General features: G+C 37.7%; 1 protein-coding gene across 3 annotated transcripts; it reads right to left on the reverse strand.

Moving 5' to 3' along the window:
- Positions 1–1,731: 1,731 nt before the first annotated feature.
- Gm29986 (predicted gene, 29986) lies at positions 1,732–17,343 on the reverse strand. 3 transcript variants are annotated; one of them, XM_011246743.1, is made up of 4 exons: positions 6,378–6,419; positions 5,751–6,037; positions 4,224–4,278; positions 1,732–1,885 (listed from the first exon to the last, which is right to left on the reverse strand). In XM_011246743.1, the coding sequence occupies exons 2-4, from the start codon at positions 5,982–5,984 to the stop codon at positions 1,758–1,760; spliced, it is 417 nt and encodes a 138-aa protein (XP_011245045.1). In that variant the 5' UTR covers positions 5,985–6,037; positions 6,378–6,419; the 3' UTR covers positions 1,732–1,757. The 3 variants fall into 3 exon arrangements, 2 of the variants coding, with proteins under 2 accessions (XP_011245045.1, XP_017173232.1); XR_385443.3 differs by lacking the exons at positions 5,751–6,037; positions 6,378–6,419 and adding exons at positions 13,912–14,051; positions 17,302–17,343 and having other exon boundaries at positions 1,869–1,885; XM_017317743.1 differs by lacking the exon at positions 6,378–6,419 and having other exon boundaries at positions 5,751–6,350.
- Between the last annotated feature and the right edge of the window lie 118 nt (positions 17,344–17,461).

A 17,461-nucleotide genomic window follows, 5' to 3' on the forward strand; every position in this document is an offset into this window, starting at 1 on the left:
CAAATGAGGCTATGCCCTCATAAAAGGGCAGGGAAGCAGAAAAGCACATCCAGCAATCTTCAAATTCTGACGCATTATCTCTTTGTGTCTTATTCAACCAGGCTAAAGCAGAAGCATTTAATATAGACCACAATAAATCAGTGGAAGGGGGGGGGGCTGCTCACCTTAGTCTAGGCCCACTGAGGCCTCAGTTCATCTAGGTCTGCATGCTTGGCCGGGCCTTCGGGCAGAGTGTTCTTGCTCAGACCCGCCGCCTCAGGCTGCAGAAGCCCTGAAGGCCCAGCTTTGGCCTTTAGGCCTAGCTGGTGGCTGCCTCGAGGGCAAGGGCTCCTGGCATCCGCAGGGTAGGGACTGAGGCTGCTCTCGGGCTGTGCGGGCTCACCTGGCACTGGCTGAGGCCATGAGGGGCTCGGTGCGAAGAAGGCCGCACTCCTGAGCTTGCTGTGCTCTCTATTGGAACCCTGGACAATCTCTCGTGGGGGCTAGGGGGTTGTCTGCAGTTGTTATTAGGGGAGACGGGCCTTGCAGGGGAGCCCTCTGGCCGTTTCCCTGGATGGCAGTTACTAGGGTGTACTGTCTTTGTGTAGGGCATTCTCTAGCAAAATGTCCAGGTTGCTTGCATCTATAGCAAGTTTTTTCTCCTATATTTAGTTGTAGAGCAGCCCCCATGACCAGGTTAATAGACTTAAAAATTTGTTGAGAAAACACATCTACCTCATTCCAAAGCTTGATCATACCATTTATATCTGAACTTTTGGTTTTACTTCTCAGGGCAGCCCTAAACTCTGACTTCTAAGTTAAATATTGGCCTCTAGTGAGGACAGACTGAATAACTTTATTCCATTCATTGGGTATCAAGTAGCCTTCTCCTGCTAAACCTTCTAATATAGATACTGTGAACGGGCATTGATAATCGATGACCGCCGATTCGCCTGCGGCTTAGTTTCGCTTTTGCGAGACGGCGATCAGGAGTTTTCTAAAAAATCTTTAGTAAGGGCTAGGAGGTGAGCACCTTCTCTGCCCTTTTCTGCCTGCTCTAGGAGGTCTCTGATGATTCCCCAATAACTAAAAAAGGACTCAGGGACATCTTCTCCTTGTTTTATTAAACTATTGATTTCTTTGTCTACTTTATTCTAAGTTAAAGGGTGTATTTCAGAACCATTCAATAACAGCCATGGACATCTCTCGTCCACAAAACAAAAATATTTTATTAAATCCCTTTTTTTTAAACTCTATCCCTCTCTCCTTAAGAGAACCCTTCATCTCTTGAATAAAGACTGCCTCTAGGACAGAACCTTCCCCATAGTTAATGGGGACAACAAATGAATGCCTAGGCTTACCTCTCTGACGTCGGTCCTCAACACTTGAGTGAAGTATTGGTGGACTGTCCCACTGTTTCACTGTCTGCGCGGTACCTCTTTAATTCGTTGTCCAAAGGGTGGTCGTACCTCGTGCCCCACATTGGGCACCACTTGACCTGTCCAGCAGGTCCAGTTATTCGAGGGTCTCGAGGGGACCTCCTTCTAATAACCAAATGGGGGGGTGTAGAGAGAGACGAGGGTCTTGTGCGAATAACTACACGGAAACCGTTCTGGGTTGCATCAAGACCCCAAATGTATTGAGAAAGGCCCAAGGCTTAAATGCACAAGCAAAAGGGGAAGTACAGATACTTATCAGCGGGAGGGGTGGGGCAATACAAGCAAAAGGAGAAGTACTTATCAGTGGGAGGGGGCAATAGAAATTCTTTCTTTTGGCAGCTACACGGGGAAGCAGGAACTTGGTGGTATCAGGGTATGGTCAGGAGATTGGCGATGACTGAGGGCTGGAACATCCCGTGGTTGTTCTCGGAATCGATGCGTCGGTGGCCCGCTTTTGACCCCCTTTTCTTCTCGGGGGGGGGAGAGGCCCAACTTAGAGATCAGGACAATAGTGTTGTCTTAATAGCTCCCAACATCTGGCTATTTTAAACCAATCATGAGGCGATATAAGCAATTCCCATATATTATTCTGCATACTCACTGGTAAACAGCCTAACAATTTACCTTCTGCTGAGTTTGGAGCATACCAGCAGCAGATCAAATAGGTCTTATTGGTTTCTTGTACCTTTTTTAGGGGGTCTTAAGAAATGACTTATATTTAAATGCTGCAGGGTATTCCACATATGTTTATGATATTTTGATAATTTATTTTCAGAGTCAGATTTCTCCTCTGAGGTTGATTTGTTTTTCTTTTGATTCTCACTAACCTGTCTTGAGCAATCTTCCCAGACTATTCTGTCATGGAATAAACATTGTTCTTAGATCCTGAGTGAGACAATAGTAGCACAGTCCTCTAACAAGGAGGCGATACTAATATCTCCTGAGCACATATGGCCTTTTTGTCATTCATCAATGCCTACCTAAGCTCATTCCAAATAGCATACTCAGTAAGGGGCATGCCTGTTCCTCTATTCTCTGTAAACCTGTTTTTAATATCTAACCCTACATTCTCCCATGTATCCATAACTAAAGTTCTCCTTTCTAGAAATCAAGGCCTGACCATTTGTACAAACTGAAAAAAGTCAGTCAGCTGATAGTGCTAACCTTAATGTTTTTTTTTTTTTCTTTAAGAGTATCCTTAATAGCATATGTAAATGCTGCAGACTGAACTCAATCAGCCCCTCAACCCATGGGAGAATCAGCCTTATGGTGCACAGATAGGCAAGGAGTTGGTAAAAAAATATGACAAACAGATACTAACATAAGGGAATGTTGATCTGAATGGCATTTCTTTTCTTTCCTTTTTTTTTTTTCCGGTTTGACAGGGTTTCTCTGTATAGCTCTGGCTGTCTTGGAACTCACTTTGTAGACCAGGCTGGCTTCAAACTCAGAAATCTGCCTGCCTCTGCCTCCCAAGTGCTGGGATTAAAGGTGTGTGCTACCACATCCCTGAATGTCATTTCTTAAAGGGAGCATCAGACTTATAATACAGAAAAAAAATAAGGAAGTTGGGTGACACATTAGGCAAGGTACATTGAGGTTAACCGATGCTTAATGACTCTTTACACAAGACAGAGGAATACACACATAAAGACTGGCAGGAAATAGGAAATGTAAGAACTGAGGCAAAGTCAGCTCTATCTAAGGTCAGCTATATGCTTAGAAGTCAGGTGTGAGGTTGTTATGCTCTCAGGGCAAGGGCTTTCATGCCCAAGACATAGTTCTAATTCTGATTTATTGTTTAGCCCACCACCAGCCTAACTATGCTATTCCTCTGGACTAGTGAAAGGATGTGTTAGGGAGTTCTTCTCTCACTAACTTTCTCATAAATAATGCAATACTCTAGTTCCTCAAACCACACCATGATCTTCTTCCTAAACCACTGTAAATTCCTGTATATGGGAGTGACTTGGCTGTTATTCTCAGTGATTTTGTAGGAGACTTTCTTCTATTAAATAATGTAGTCTGCCATTCATAACTATGATAAGAATTTAAAACTTACTTTGCTAAGCTTGCCCTGAAATTTCTAATTCTATGTAGTAGATAGTAATGCCTGATTTCTTTTACTATCTCTCTTTCAATACTGTTGGCAATTTGTCCGAATAGGTAACATTCTTACTAAATTCCAACCCCAGGGTCAGCTCAAGGACTGCCTAGGACACTGGTGAAGACCAGGAAGCAAAGTTCAACCTAATTTAAGTATCTGTCAAATCATTCTTTGGAGGCACTTATAATAAAACAATACTGAAAGAAAGCACACAGAACCATTCACCAACTATAGCAAGGATGTATCTGAAATACATCTGTTTCTGGGGTGCCAGAAACTTTCCAGGAGACAAGTTTCTGTGAAACTTTATGCCTCAGGACGGAGGCCAAGCTTTTGGGCCTGCCATGCAGCTTTTAGTGGAGTGGGTGTGACATGCAAAGGACTCTATGTAGATTCACTTTGTCCATCCTGAAAGATATACACAAAATTCACACAACCCAGAGCTGATAGCTCCTAACATAAGATTGGTGCTGATAGTTCTCAACAGCAATGCTGGGAGAACAGCCTGGTGTCAATAGGAAATTAACACCTACTCTGGCATACCCTTGGTACAGATAGCCTCTGCTATCAGCCCAATATCAGCCTCTGCTGATGGCATTAGGCAATATAAACTCCTATTTCTCACCCTCCATAAGATCACACTCACTGCCCAAGTAGTTTGCAAAACACAGATAAGAGTTCTATCTCTGTCAACTTACCTTCTTCAAAGTACCTGTTCCAAGGCACCAATTTAGACACCAGGATCCTCCCAGCCTGGAGAGGGTAGAAACAGTGACAGATTAGGACTTTGGTGTGGCAGTAAAGTTTGTGGGTCCATGGAAGTTCTAGCTCCCTAACTACAAATAAATACTGACAATAACTTCTCAAATGTCCTAATTTTTTTTTCTGTTTTTGAGTGTAAAAACTGCTAGCTTTGGGGAGTGACCCCTGTATCCTGCAGCAAAGAAATAAGTAATGCAGCCTTTGTTCTATTTCCCCAGGAACTTTCAGCTCTAACTTTCAGTCTGCTAGTCAGAAGTCACAGGAAGAAAAATGGACAACTTGAAAAATTATTATAGAATTTTTTCTATGTTCTAAAACATTTCCTATGAAAGCTATCTAAGAAGAGGGGGAAAAGTGGAAAGATTCTAAGTGGGAGGAGTGAATTATTCTTTCTTTCTTCTCCTTTGTATAAAAAGTGCTTGATCCAAAAATATTCTCCTCAGCTCAGTTCCTCTGACCCTTCTCTTGGTGCTCAGCATTTATACATCTTTCAGAATACATGATCATATGTTAAAAAGTTCATTGAAATTTCACAAGTAATATCAAATCATAAATTGAAATAGAATTATACAAGACAGAATGTTTACATGCATATCAATTAGGAGTAATTATCTGGCTACATATTTATCAGCTGTCACAGCTCCACAGGTTCACTGAAAGTTAAAAACCATAACTAAGTAATTAGTAAAGTTTTGTATAGATGTACTCAATATTTTATTGTCTGCCCTAGCACTTATATTAAACCATAGATCCATTTTTACTTTTTTTGTTTGTTTGTTTGTTTTTCGAGACAGGGTTTCTGTGTATAGCTCTGGCTGTCCTGGAACTCACTTTGTAGACCAGGCTGGCCTCGAACTCAGAAATCCACCTGCCTCTGCCTCCGGAGTCCTGGGATTAAAGGCGTGTGCCACCACACCCATCCATAGATTTTTTTTTTTAATGAACTTTGTTTACCTGTTTTACAAGCTCTGGGAATGTGCTGTGAGTAGTAGAAAGTCTGGTTACCATCTAGACATAATTAATTGGTGACACGTGGGAGACTGTCTGAGTTCTCATTTCAGTTTTGACTATCAGAAAAGGGTCAAATAGGAGTCACAATAGTCAGATAGTGTAATAAACACCTATATAATTAAAGGAATATTTATAGGATCATCCTTAAGAATTAAGTAATCATCTATTTGTACAAATAGCATCACTATACTACAAGATAATTATATATATATAATATATATATATAATTGTATGTATGTATGTGTATAATTCTTAAAATGAATTATTCCTAGGCCTAGCTTTTCCTATAATGGCTCCTGACAAAACTTAAGATTGGGGTTGAGAGATATTGGCAGAGAGATTGGGTACTGAACGGGCAGGGGACTTTGGAGAATGAGATCAATGTACTGAATTGTTTATAAGTGTAAATATGTTATTATTAAAATTTCAAGTCTTCTGTTCTCCATGTGTACCTGGGAGCTGAAGTTGTTCCACAACACTTGAACACAAATCCTACGAGCAGAGAGCTGGTTTCTCAGAAGTGCTCTCACTCCTAAGCTCAGAGGTGAGATTGCCACATTCTTCCCAAAAACTGTCCAAAGCAGTATCATCCAGAAGCACACAGGGCAATGGAACAGTGGAATAGTAGGAATAGGTTCCTTCTGGTCTCCATCTGCACTCTGGAGATAAGGCTGTTCCACAGCCATCCACACCAGGAGAGAGCTATTCTCGCCAGGAGTGTTGTCCCAGGGCAACAAGCCTGCAGGGTGGACAAACTTTAGTACAAGCCTGCAGGGTGGACAAACTTTAGTCAGAGACAGCAAGACAAACTCACACCAGAGATGATCAGATGATGAGAAGCAAGCACAAGTACCTAAGCAACAGAAACCAAGGCTATTTGACATAATCAAAACCCACTTCTCCCACCACAGTAAGTCCTGGATCCCCCAACACACTGAAAAAGCAAGAATCAGATTTAAAAATCACATCTCATGATGCTGATAGAGGACATTAAGCAGGGGATACATAACTCCCTTAAGTAAATACAGGAAAAAACAAGTGAGTAAGTAGAATCCCTTAAAGAGGAAACACAAAAATACCTTAAAGAATTGCAGAAAAGTACAACCAAATAGGTGAAATCATTGAACAAAAGCATCCAGGATCTAAAAATGAAAATAGAAACAATAAAGAAATTACACAGTGAGAACACTCTGGAGATAGAAAACCATCAAAATATGTCAGGAGTCATAGATGCAATCATCACCAACAGAATGCAAAAGATAGAAGAGAGAATGTCAGCTGCAGAAGATACCATAAGAAAACATTGACAAAAGAGTCAAAGAAGATGTGAATTGTGGAAAGATCCTAACCCAAAACATCCAGGAAATCCAGGACAAAATGAGAATACCAAATCTAAGGACAATAAGTATAGAAAGAGAGCAAAGATTCCAAACTTAAAGGGCCAGTAAACATCTTCAACAAAATTATAGAAAAAAAAAAAGAAAGAAAAACTTCCCTAACTTAAAGAAAGAGATGCCTATGAACATACAATACAACAGAACTCCAAATACATTGAACCAGAAAGAAATTCCTCCCATCACAAAATAATCAAAACACCAAATGCACAAAACAAAGAAATAATATTAAAAGCAGTAAGGGAAATAGATCAAGTAACATATCAGAATTATACCAGACTTCTTGGCAGAGTCTATGAAAGCCAGAAGATCATAGGCAGATGTCATACAGATCCTAAGAGAGAGAGAAAAAAAAAGCCAGCCCAGGCTACTATTCCCAGCAAAACTCTTGATTCACATACATGGTGAAACCAGGATATTCCATGACAAAAGCAAACTTAAACAATATGTTTCTATAAATACAGCTCTTCAAAGAATAATAAATGGAAAATCCCTACACAAGGAGGGAAATTCCCTAGAAAAAGCCAGGAAATAATATTCTTTTAACAAACCAAAAGGAAGATAGCCACATAAAGGTAATTCCACCTTTAATAACAAAAGTAAGGAAGCCACAATCACCTTTTCTTAATATCTTCATACCAATAGACTCAATTCCCCACTAAATAGATATAGACTAGTTACAAAAAGAGGACCCAACCTTTTCCTGTATACAGGAAATGCACTCCAGTGACAAAGACAAATACTATCTCAGAGTAAAAGTCTGGAAAACAGTTTTCCAAGCAAATGGTCCCAAGAAACAAGTTGGAGTAGTCATTCTAATATCAAATACAATTAATTTTCAAACTAAAGTTATCAAAAAACATAAGAAAGGGCACCTCATACTCATCAAAGGAAAATTTTCCAAGATGAACTCTCAAATCTGAACATCTATGCTCCAAATGCAAGGTCAAACACATTCATAAAATAAACTTTAAAGCTCAAAGAACTCCTTGAACTCCACACAATAATAGCAGAAGACTTTAACACCCCATAATCTATAATGGACAGATAATGGAAACAGAAACTAAACAGAGACACCATAAATCTAATGGAAGTTATGAACTAAATAGATTTAACAAATACCTATAGAATATTTTATCCTAAAACAAAATAATTTAACTTCTTCTCAGCACCTCATGGTACCTTCTCCAAAATTGACCAAATAATCTGTCACAAAACTGGCCTCAAAAGATACAAGAAGATTGAATTAATCTAATGCATCCTATCATGTCAAAATAATCTAAAACTGGTCTTCAATAACAACAAAAACAATAGAAAGTACACATACAAATGGAATCTGAACCACACTCTACTAAATGATAAGTTGGTTATGGAAGAAGTAAAGAAAGAAATTAAAGACTTTTAGAATTTAATGAAAATGAAGCCACAGCATACTCAGTCTTATGGCACAAAATGATAGCAGTACTTATAGGAAAACTCATAGCTGTGAGTGCTTCCAAAAGAAACTGGAAAGAGCATACAGTAACAGCTTGATAACATATCTGATATTTCTAGAACAAAAAGACACAAATACAATCAAGAGCAGTAGAGTTAGAAATTATCAACATCAAGGCTGAATTCAACCAAATATCATCAAAGAGAAGGATATGAAATATCAACCAAACAAAAAACTTTCTTTGAGAAATCAACAAGATAGATAAACACTTATCCAGACTTGTTGTGTCCGGCCAGCAGACCACAACCTGGGTTCTAGCCTGGAAAGGCATTTTGGAAACCTGGAAGAGAAGAGGGGCTAGGTGGAGAGAGAAAAGAATGTAGCCAAGACAGTTACTCTGATCAAGGCTCAAATTTTATTGTTGCGACACTAGTTATGAAGGAAGGGGGAGGGGACCCGATTCCCACTGAATAATCTCTGGTCCAGTAGAAAGGTGCACTTGTGTGGCTCCGCAGGTTCCAGCAGTGGGCGTGGCAGAACGAATGAGCAGGAAGCTCCACCCCGAGCAAGCAGGTTTCAGGCTAGGGGAGGGGAGACTACACAGACTAACCAGAGGATACAGGGATAGTATCCAAATTAACAAAATCAGAAATAAAAAGGGAGATATAACAAAAGAAGCCAAGGAAATGCAAAAAAAAAAAAAAAAAAAAAATCACCAGATTCTACTACAAAAGCCTATACACAACAAAACAGGATAATCTGGATGAAATGGAAAATTTTCTAGATAAATACCAGGTACCAATTTTAAATCGGGTTCAGATAAACCATCTAAACAGTACCATAACCCTTAAAGTAATAAAGCATTCATTAATAGTATTCCAAACCAAAAATAGCTAGGAACAGATGGGTTCAGTGCAGAGTTCTATCAGACTTTTGAAGAAGACTAATACTAATACTCTTCAAACTGTTTCACAAAATAGAAAAAGAAGGAACACTAACTAATTTGTTCTAGGAAGCCAAAATTATTTTTATATCTAAACCACACAAAGACCCAAGAAAGACACAAAGAGAGAGAACTTCAGACCAATTCCCCTTATGAATATTGATGCAAAAATAATCAATGAACTTCTCGAAAACTAAATCAAAAAACACAGAAAAACTATCTTCCATCATGATCAAGTAGGCGTCATTGCAGAGATAGTTCATTATATGGAAATTTATCAATGTACTCCATTATATAAACAAGCTCAATGTATGAAAAAAAACACAGGATCATTTCATTAGATATTGAGAAAGCATTTGAATAAAACCAACTTGCCTTCATGAAAAAAGTGGCACCAAAAATTTCACCAGGATATAAAATTAACTCAAATCAGTGGCCTTCCTCTACTATAAGGATAAATAGGCTGAGACAGAAATTAGGGAACTGACACCCTTCACAATAGTCACAAATAATATATAATTCTTTTGTGTGACTCTCACCAAGGAAGTGAAAGATCTGTAGGACAAGAATGTTAAGTCCCTGATGAAAGAAATTAAAGAATAACTCAGAAGATGGAAAGATCTCTCACGCTCATGGATCAGCAGGACTAATATGGTAAAAATAGCCAATGGTTGAAAGCAATCTACAGACTCAATTCAATCCCCATCAAAATTTCAACACAATTCTTCATAGAGTTAGAAAGAGCAAGTTGCAAAATCATCTGGAATAACAAAATCCAGGATATTAAAAATTATTCTCAACTGTAAAGGAACTTCTGGAGGAAACACCATCCCTGATTTCAAACTATATTACAGAGATTAGTGATAAAATCTTCACAGTAATTGTACAGAACCAGGAAGGTAGATTAATGGAATAGAAATGAATTCCCATAAATGAACCCACACACCTATGCTCACTTGATCTTTGACAATGCAGCTAAAACCATCCAGTGGAAAAAAGGCAGTATTTTCAACAAATTTTACTGGATGAACTGGGAGTCAGAATGTAGATGAATGCAAATCAATCCATTCTTATCTCCTTGTAGAAAGCTCGATTCCAAGTGGATCAAGGAACTCCACATAGTACCAGATACACTGAAACTAATAGAAAAGAAAGTGGGGAAAAGCCTCAAGGACATGGGTAAAAGGGGATTTTTTTCTGAACAGAATACCAGTGGTATATGCTCTAAGAGCAAGGATAGACACGTTGTGCCTCATAAAATTTGACAGCTTCTGTAAGTCAAAGAACACTGTAAATAGGACAAAATGGCAACCAACAATTGGGAAAAGTTCTTTACCAACCCTCCATTCAATAGAAGGCTAATATTTAATATATACAAAGAACTCAAGAAGTTAGACTTTAGAAAACTGAATAACACTATTAGAAAATGGAGTACAGAGCTAGACAAAGAAATCTCACCTGACAAATACCAAATGAAAGAGAAGAACCTAAAGAAATGTTCAAAATCCTTAGTCATCAAGGAAATGCAAATCAAAACAACTCTGAGATTCCAACTCATACCAGTCAGGATGAATAATATTAAAAACTCAGGTGACAGTAGATGCATGCAAGGATATGGAGGAAGAGGAATCATCCTCCATTATTGGTGGTTTTGCAAGATGGTACAACCACATGGAAATCAGTCTGGAGGTTTCTCAGAAAATTGGACATAGTACTACCAGATGATCCAGCCATATCACTCCTGGGCATATAGCCAGAAGATGCTCCAATATATAATAAGGACACATGCTTCATTATGTTCATAGTCACCTTATTTATAATAGCCAGAAGCTGAAATCAACTTAGATGTCCCTCAACAGAAGTATGGATACAGAAAATGTGGTATATTTACAGAAGATACTACTACTCATCTATTAAAAACGAGTTCATGAAATTTATAGGCAAATGTATGGAACTAGAAAATATCATCCTAAGTGAGGTAACCCAATCACAAAAAAAACACACATGGTATGTACTCACTGCTAAGTGGATCTTAGCCCAAAAGTTCAGAATATTCAACATACAATTCACAGACCACATGAATTTCAAGAAGGAAGACTAAAGTGTGGATACTTCAGACCTTCTAAGTAGGGAGAATAAAACATCCATAGGAGGAGCTAGAGACAATGTGTGGAGCAGAGACTGAAGGAACAGCCATCCAGAGATTGTTCCACCTTGAGATCTATCCCATATATAGTTTCTAAAACCAGAAACTATTGTGGATGGGAACAGGAAGGGAAGAACAAGAGTGTGGCTCCAATCTTAACTGTATTGTGATTATGAATTGGCTTTATAATTGATCTCACCATTTCTTTGAATTTCAGCAAAGTAGTTCTTCAGTACAAAATCAATGACAGGATCTTGAATGCAAACACAATTCCATCATGGCCTCTTTTTATTTGTATATTATTTCTGGGAATCAAACTTGGTTTCTTTGGAAAACAACGCCCTTCTCCCCTCTTTCTCCATGGTCTCTACTTCTCTACTCTCTCTGCCTTTCCCTGCCTCTACTACCCTCCCCAAGCCCTAAACAAACTCTATTCTATACTATTAACAAAAAAAGAGTGGAGCCACATTCACAGCCAATATACATGAGGGAATATATTGTAGGAAGAATCCAGAATGGCTTTATGTACATGAGAAATATTGTAGAAATTTGACTTCTTTTAATATGTAAAATTGCTCACAATGGTATACAACTCCAGTAAAACAATAAAGTCCATTAAAAACAAAATTGTCTAGAATCAATTACTGTGATACAACAAGTGTATCAAGCTAAGACCAGGAAAAATTCATGCGCATTTCATGAAATTAATTTTGTATAAACCTATATTTTACTTGATGTGAAGGAAAATAATTTAATCTCATTAAGCTCTAGAGAAAATTTTCAGTTTGAGTTGGGAACAATTAAGATAAGTCAACCAAAGGATGTAATACATTGGCTAATAATATCACTTGTACCTTGCAGGAGCCTAGTGCTGGACCTGTGGACCTGATCTCGATATTAGCACACACATTATAGGATGATAACATTTGTTTGAACAGTTTTACCTTCCCTAGAAAATGTGGGTTACATAAAAATTATGGACACACATGAAGATAATGAATGTGATAACAAGTTTGAAAGACAGTACCATGAATGTGACAATGAAACAAGTCATTTTCTCCTAAAATTATTCCATGTACATAAGTAACACTGTATATAACAAATACTCTTAATACATTATTATAAAAGTGACTGAATTTTGCCACTAATTTAGCTTTTTTCTGATTTTATGCAAGGTCACTGTTTTTCATATGAATCCATCCTTTTATTTATACTTAATAAACCATATATTAATTGCTCATATAAGGAAATACAGTCTTTACAGGGAACAGCTGGTTGTTGCACAAAATAAAGAGAAATACATACCCATACACATTGTTATCTGAATTTTTGAGAGGAAAAGGCACCAGAAAAGTTGGTTTATAAGGATCATTAATTATAATGAAATAGAAGTGGCCCTACCCATCATCCAAAGTAGCCCTATCTAATATGCATGTGAGAAAATATTGTAATTTTCTTTGAGACAAAATATGATTCCCTAAAAAACTAGAAATACCAAAAAAATTTTATCTAAATAAGTTTTATATACCCATTTTGATATGTTTTAAAATTCAAAATAAATCTGTCAAAGTAATAATTATTTAATTTTGAACTAATACCTAAACATTTTTTATCCTCAACTCTTTTTTATTATAACCATTAATACATAAGTAAGATTTTGTCACACACAGAATAGTGTCTCATGGAGCACAAATCAACTTCACACCTTCTTTGTTAATTTTTTTTTTTAATTTTGACAAAATCACTTATATATTCTAAAAAATTTCATATTTTTCTTTTGTTCACTTTCCACTTGTTGACTTCCAACACATTTCTTCATGTATTCATTTATAGGTGTTATTGTTATATTTCCATGCCATACTTCCTGTATCCATACAGATTTAAGTCTCCTTGGGATAGGAAGGTATGGTAGGTATAAAAACACCTTATTAATTTACTAAGAAAAATAGATGTATATTTCTGTCCAACTCAGCAATACCTGTTTGAAACTCTCCATTAACCTGGATAATTTAATGCAAAGTAAGAAACAGGACCAAGATGAAACTCTTATATTCACTATATAAGACACATATATAAAGACAAGAATAAATACTGCAAACCATTGGAGTAATCATGTAAACACAGGAAAAATATCTGATGATAATAATTAAATTATTAAACAAACACTTATAACAAAACAAGTGAGAGAAAATATTTGTAAACCACAGAAGTATTCACAACTTCTAATTGTGACACTGTTAACTCTAGAATCAGCTGAATGTAACATATGGGGCCACTTCTCTCAACCATCACAAAAAACACTCAAAGCTAAGAGCATTTAGTGACATCAACTAATATCACAGGAACAATAATGGCATCCACAATGCTGTGAACAACAAGGAAAGGCTTAGAATAAATTATCAGTCCGTGAACTCATAACATTGAAAACAATTCAGACATTGTGGCATAAAAAGAATGGCAAATAGGAGGTCATGATTATCAATCAAATGAGGAAACTAAAATGAATACAGTCAAAGTTACCATTTCATTTCCCCTGAGTGAGGAAAATAATCCAGAAGGACAATAAAATTGATTAAAAGATTTTAAATTCTAAGAGTGAATTTGTCAAAATAAAAAATAAAGGATAATTAAAATTTAATTACTATAGCCACTAAGTCAGAATTCTGAACTTAAATAAATAAATAATTTTACTTACTGTATTAATTGTCCAAATATTGAAATGGTAGAGTTGGATGTGGCATTTTCTTCTCAGTGTAGAAAATATAAAGAGGGAAATATGTACCAATAATAATAACTCCTTCATGGTAAAATTCTTCAGTGATTATGTAATAACATCTAGTGATATTAACAGTGAAAAAAGCACAGACAAATTTAAGAATATGCAAGAGCCAGGATTAAAATCCAAGAAAACATCCTATTAGTACCTGGGATTTATTAATGCAGAACACTCAGTGTCCAGTACACATATGCTCAGTTCTTGTTTTGTGACCATATATGCTTCGAATTTCCGGATGAGTGAGTCAGTCACACTAATCATTCCAATGGATGGTGATTGCCATTGTGACTTTTGTATCTATCCCTTCCCTTTGACTCTGTTGCTGAGGCCCTCAATTCAAGTGAAAAACTAGATCGGAATTATGGTTGTTCAAATTCCTCACTAGCCAAAGTCAGGATGACTTCAGCAATGACTACAAGTATTCAGAGCTTATGGTTCATCTCTTGGGATGAATTGAATAACTATATGAAGCAAAATTAATAAAAAACACTTTTAATATGAAAAACAATTTAGGCTGATCACTACAAATTAGAACCAGAGGAGGCCAACTAAGTGAAAAAGAAAAAGGAAAAAAAAAAAGCATTACAGGTATAACCATTCAAAATTAACATGTTGTAGAGCTTTTGGTGGCAGCTAAGAAGTATGAATTATGGGTATAACCTCCCTCAGCCTTGAAGCAGGCTGATTCAGACTTTGCTGCCACTGAATATGAGATCACCTGGGGGTGTAGCCTTCCAATTTAGATGGCTATATTGTTATGTCAACTACCACTGCTCTTCTCAAGACTCTGCTACCTGCTGAGAGACCCTTTAGACATTCCGGAGACACATCCTATTCTGCACATTGCCTACAGGCTGACTCCAGGCACCAAGAATAGATTGGCAGGGGATGGACTTCCCCCCTTTAAAAGCACAGTCTCTTAGTAAACTCGCAGGCTTTGATCAGAATCTGTCTTGGCCTCATTATTTTCTCACTGTCTAGTCTCTTTCAGCCCCAGCCTGCCAGGAGTACCCAGATCATGTAAAGCTGCAGGCAGCTTACAGTTACATATGGGAAACAACTTCCAAGATAGTTTATACAGTATGCATTGGTGTAGCTTATCTAAACATTTTCTCCTTTAGTCCAAGAGAGAGGCCTTATCTCTATTATCTGTAAACTTTACAATTTAAGAAAACTTATGAGAACTATCAGGATAAGAATTACTATTAGAATGTCCTATTCATTTGTATTTAACCCCTTTCAACAAAGTAATTCTACACTTTATCCTATATTGTAAAGTCCAATGTATTATAGAGTGTCAAATGAGCTCAATGAAAAGTGAATTTAAACTTTATTCTTAGAAGGCAACTAAGTGAAATTTTAGATTTGAGGCATGTGACACCAATTAAATTACCAGAACTTCACTGATTAATATTAATCTCTGTACTTATACAATCTATCATTACTTTGTTTTTCAAATCATCAAAGTCCTGAGAGGGATAAATTTCACCTGAGCAAGGAAGGTGTGCAGAGCAAGCATCTTCTGTGTTAAATAGAATGACAAAGATTTACTTGATAGTGAAAGAACCTAGTGGGGAAACCCCCACTCAACTCCCGATTCGGCGTGCACCCAAGAATCACGAACAGAACACAATGCCGTGATGTAAAAACACAAGGTAGTTTAATGGTGGAGCTCCGGGTCAAAAGGTATCTCACGCAGGAGACAGTGGATTCGACCACGAGGCTTGGAAGCTAGGGGTTTTTATGGGGTAAGGGGTCAAGGGGGTGTGGAATTCAGCATAGCGACACAGTATTAGCTTATTCAAACATTAACAGAAAGATTACATGTCAGCAAAAGGGCATCATCAGGACTTTGTTCCTGTGGGCTGGGGGCTTATCTTTGTTCACATAGCAACCAGTTGATGTATGACTTTACCCGGCATCAAGGGGCAGTAGACAGAGGGGAGGTTCCGGCCAGGTGGTGTTGACTCAGACAAGATAGCCCTGCTTGTGTCCTTGCAATTTTTTCATCTTTACAGTCAAGCTGTTCTTAGGAATGTCTTAACAACAGCCCTGTCCTGCTTTGTTTTTGGCCCCAGGGCATGGGCTCAGAGACAACTCTTTTACATGATTCACAAGTTACAAAATCTCATTTTCCTCCATTCCCCTCTTCTTCTACTAAATAATTCTAATGCTAGAATTTTAGAAGTCTATTTCTCTATGTGGAGAATAGAAATCATACTCTTTTTCTATAAGAACAAAAACAGAATAAGAATGGAGAGTAAACAAGACTAGGTAGGGACCCTTTTAGTGAGGCTTGAGGGTCTCAGCATGACGCAGGCGCACGTAGATCAGACCTCTGGCTGGAACTGGTGAGATGTTTTTGGGGTACTCAGCTCATTCACTGCAGCCAGCTGTGACCAGACTTTTTTCTGCACCACCTGCACGCCTTTTAACTTAGCATACAGATCATTATTATAACAACATAAGTTTAAACACATCATTTAAGAAAGTGATGGGCATGGTAGCCCCATAAAGGATCTCAAAAAGAGTAAGGCTGAATCAAGAGGGAGTATTTTCAGTTTTAAATAGTGCAAGGGGAAGGAACACCAAGTCTGTGCCAGTCTCTATGATTAATTGTGTCAAGACCTCTTTTAGAGTTCTATTTATTCTTTCTATCTCTCCTGAGCTCTGAGGTCTGTACACACAATGTAATTTTCATTTGACCTCTAAATATTTGGCCAGACCCTGACTTACCTGGACAACAAAGGCAGGGCCATTAACTGACACTATTGTTTTTGGCACTCCGAACCTTGGAAAAATCTTCTTTAATAATCTTCTTGATGACTATCTGAGCAGTCTCATTTTTATAGGGAAAAGCTTTTATCTATCTTGAGAACGTTCACAAAAACCAGAAGGTATTCATACACATAATTTTCTCAGTAAAGTCTATTTCCCAGTACATGTCAGGTCTGTCTTTTCATGGGAGGACTAATTTTCTTTCTTCAGTTTCTACTATTCTATACAAGGTTTATTTTACCAGTCTTAATTTATCTATAACTTGATAGTCTTTAGACTGTCAGGATCATTGCTCTTTGGGATGCCTGTTTGGCGGTTATATCTGCCATCTGATTTCTTTTAGCCACAGCATCTTAGGTCTTTCTCTGCAGATGTCAACAGCCCTCTTTGTCTGTATATTGCTCCATACAGTGGTAAAAGCATACCTGCTGTCAGTGTAGACTTCTCTTTTGCCATTTATAGAGCTTGTATCAAAGCCACAAGTTCAGCTTTTTGTCTACCACTACACTGTTGTCCCCACCTTTCGCATACCTTCAACCTCGAGGCTACTGCCATCCTGTACCAGTTCGAACTCTCAGGCCAAGGCTGATATGATCCTTCAGATCATTTCAAGTATCAGTTTCTTCTGCCAGAATGTCAGCACAGTGATGAGTAGGTGAAGTCTCAGGCAGTAGGGTAGCGAAGGTCATTT

This window comes from Mus musculus, chromosome 17 (assembly GCF_000001635.26).
Source record: "Mus musculus strain C57BL/6J chromosome 17, GRCm38.p6 C57BL/6J".
Taxonomy (NCBI): Eukaryota; Metazoa; Chordata; class Mammalia; order Rodentia; family Muridae; genus Mus; species Mus musculus.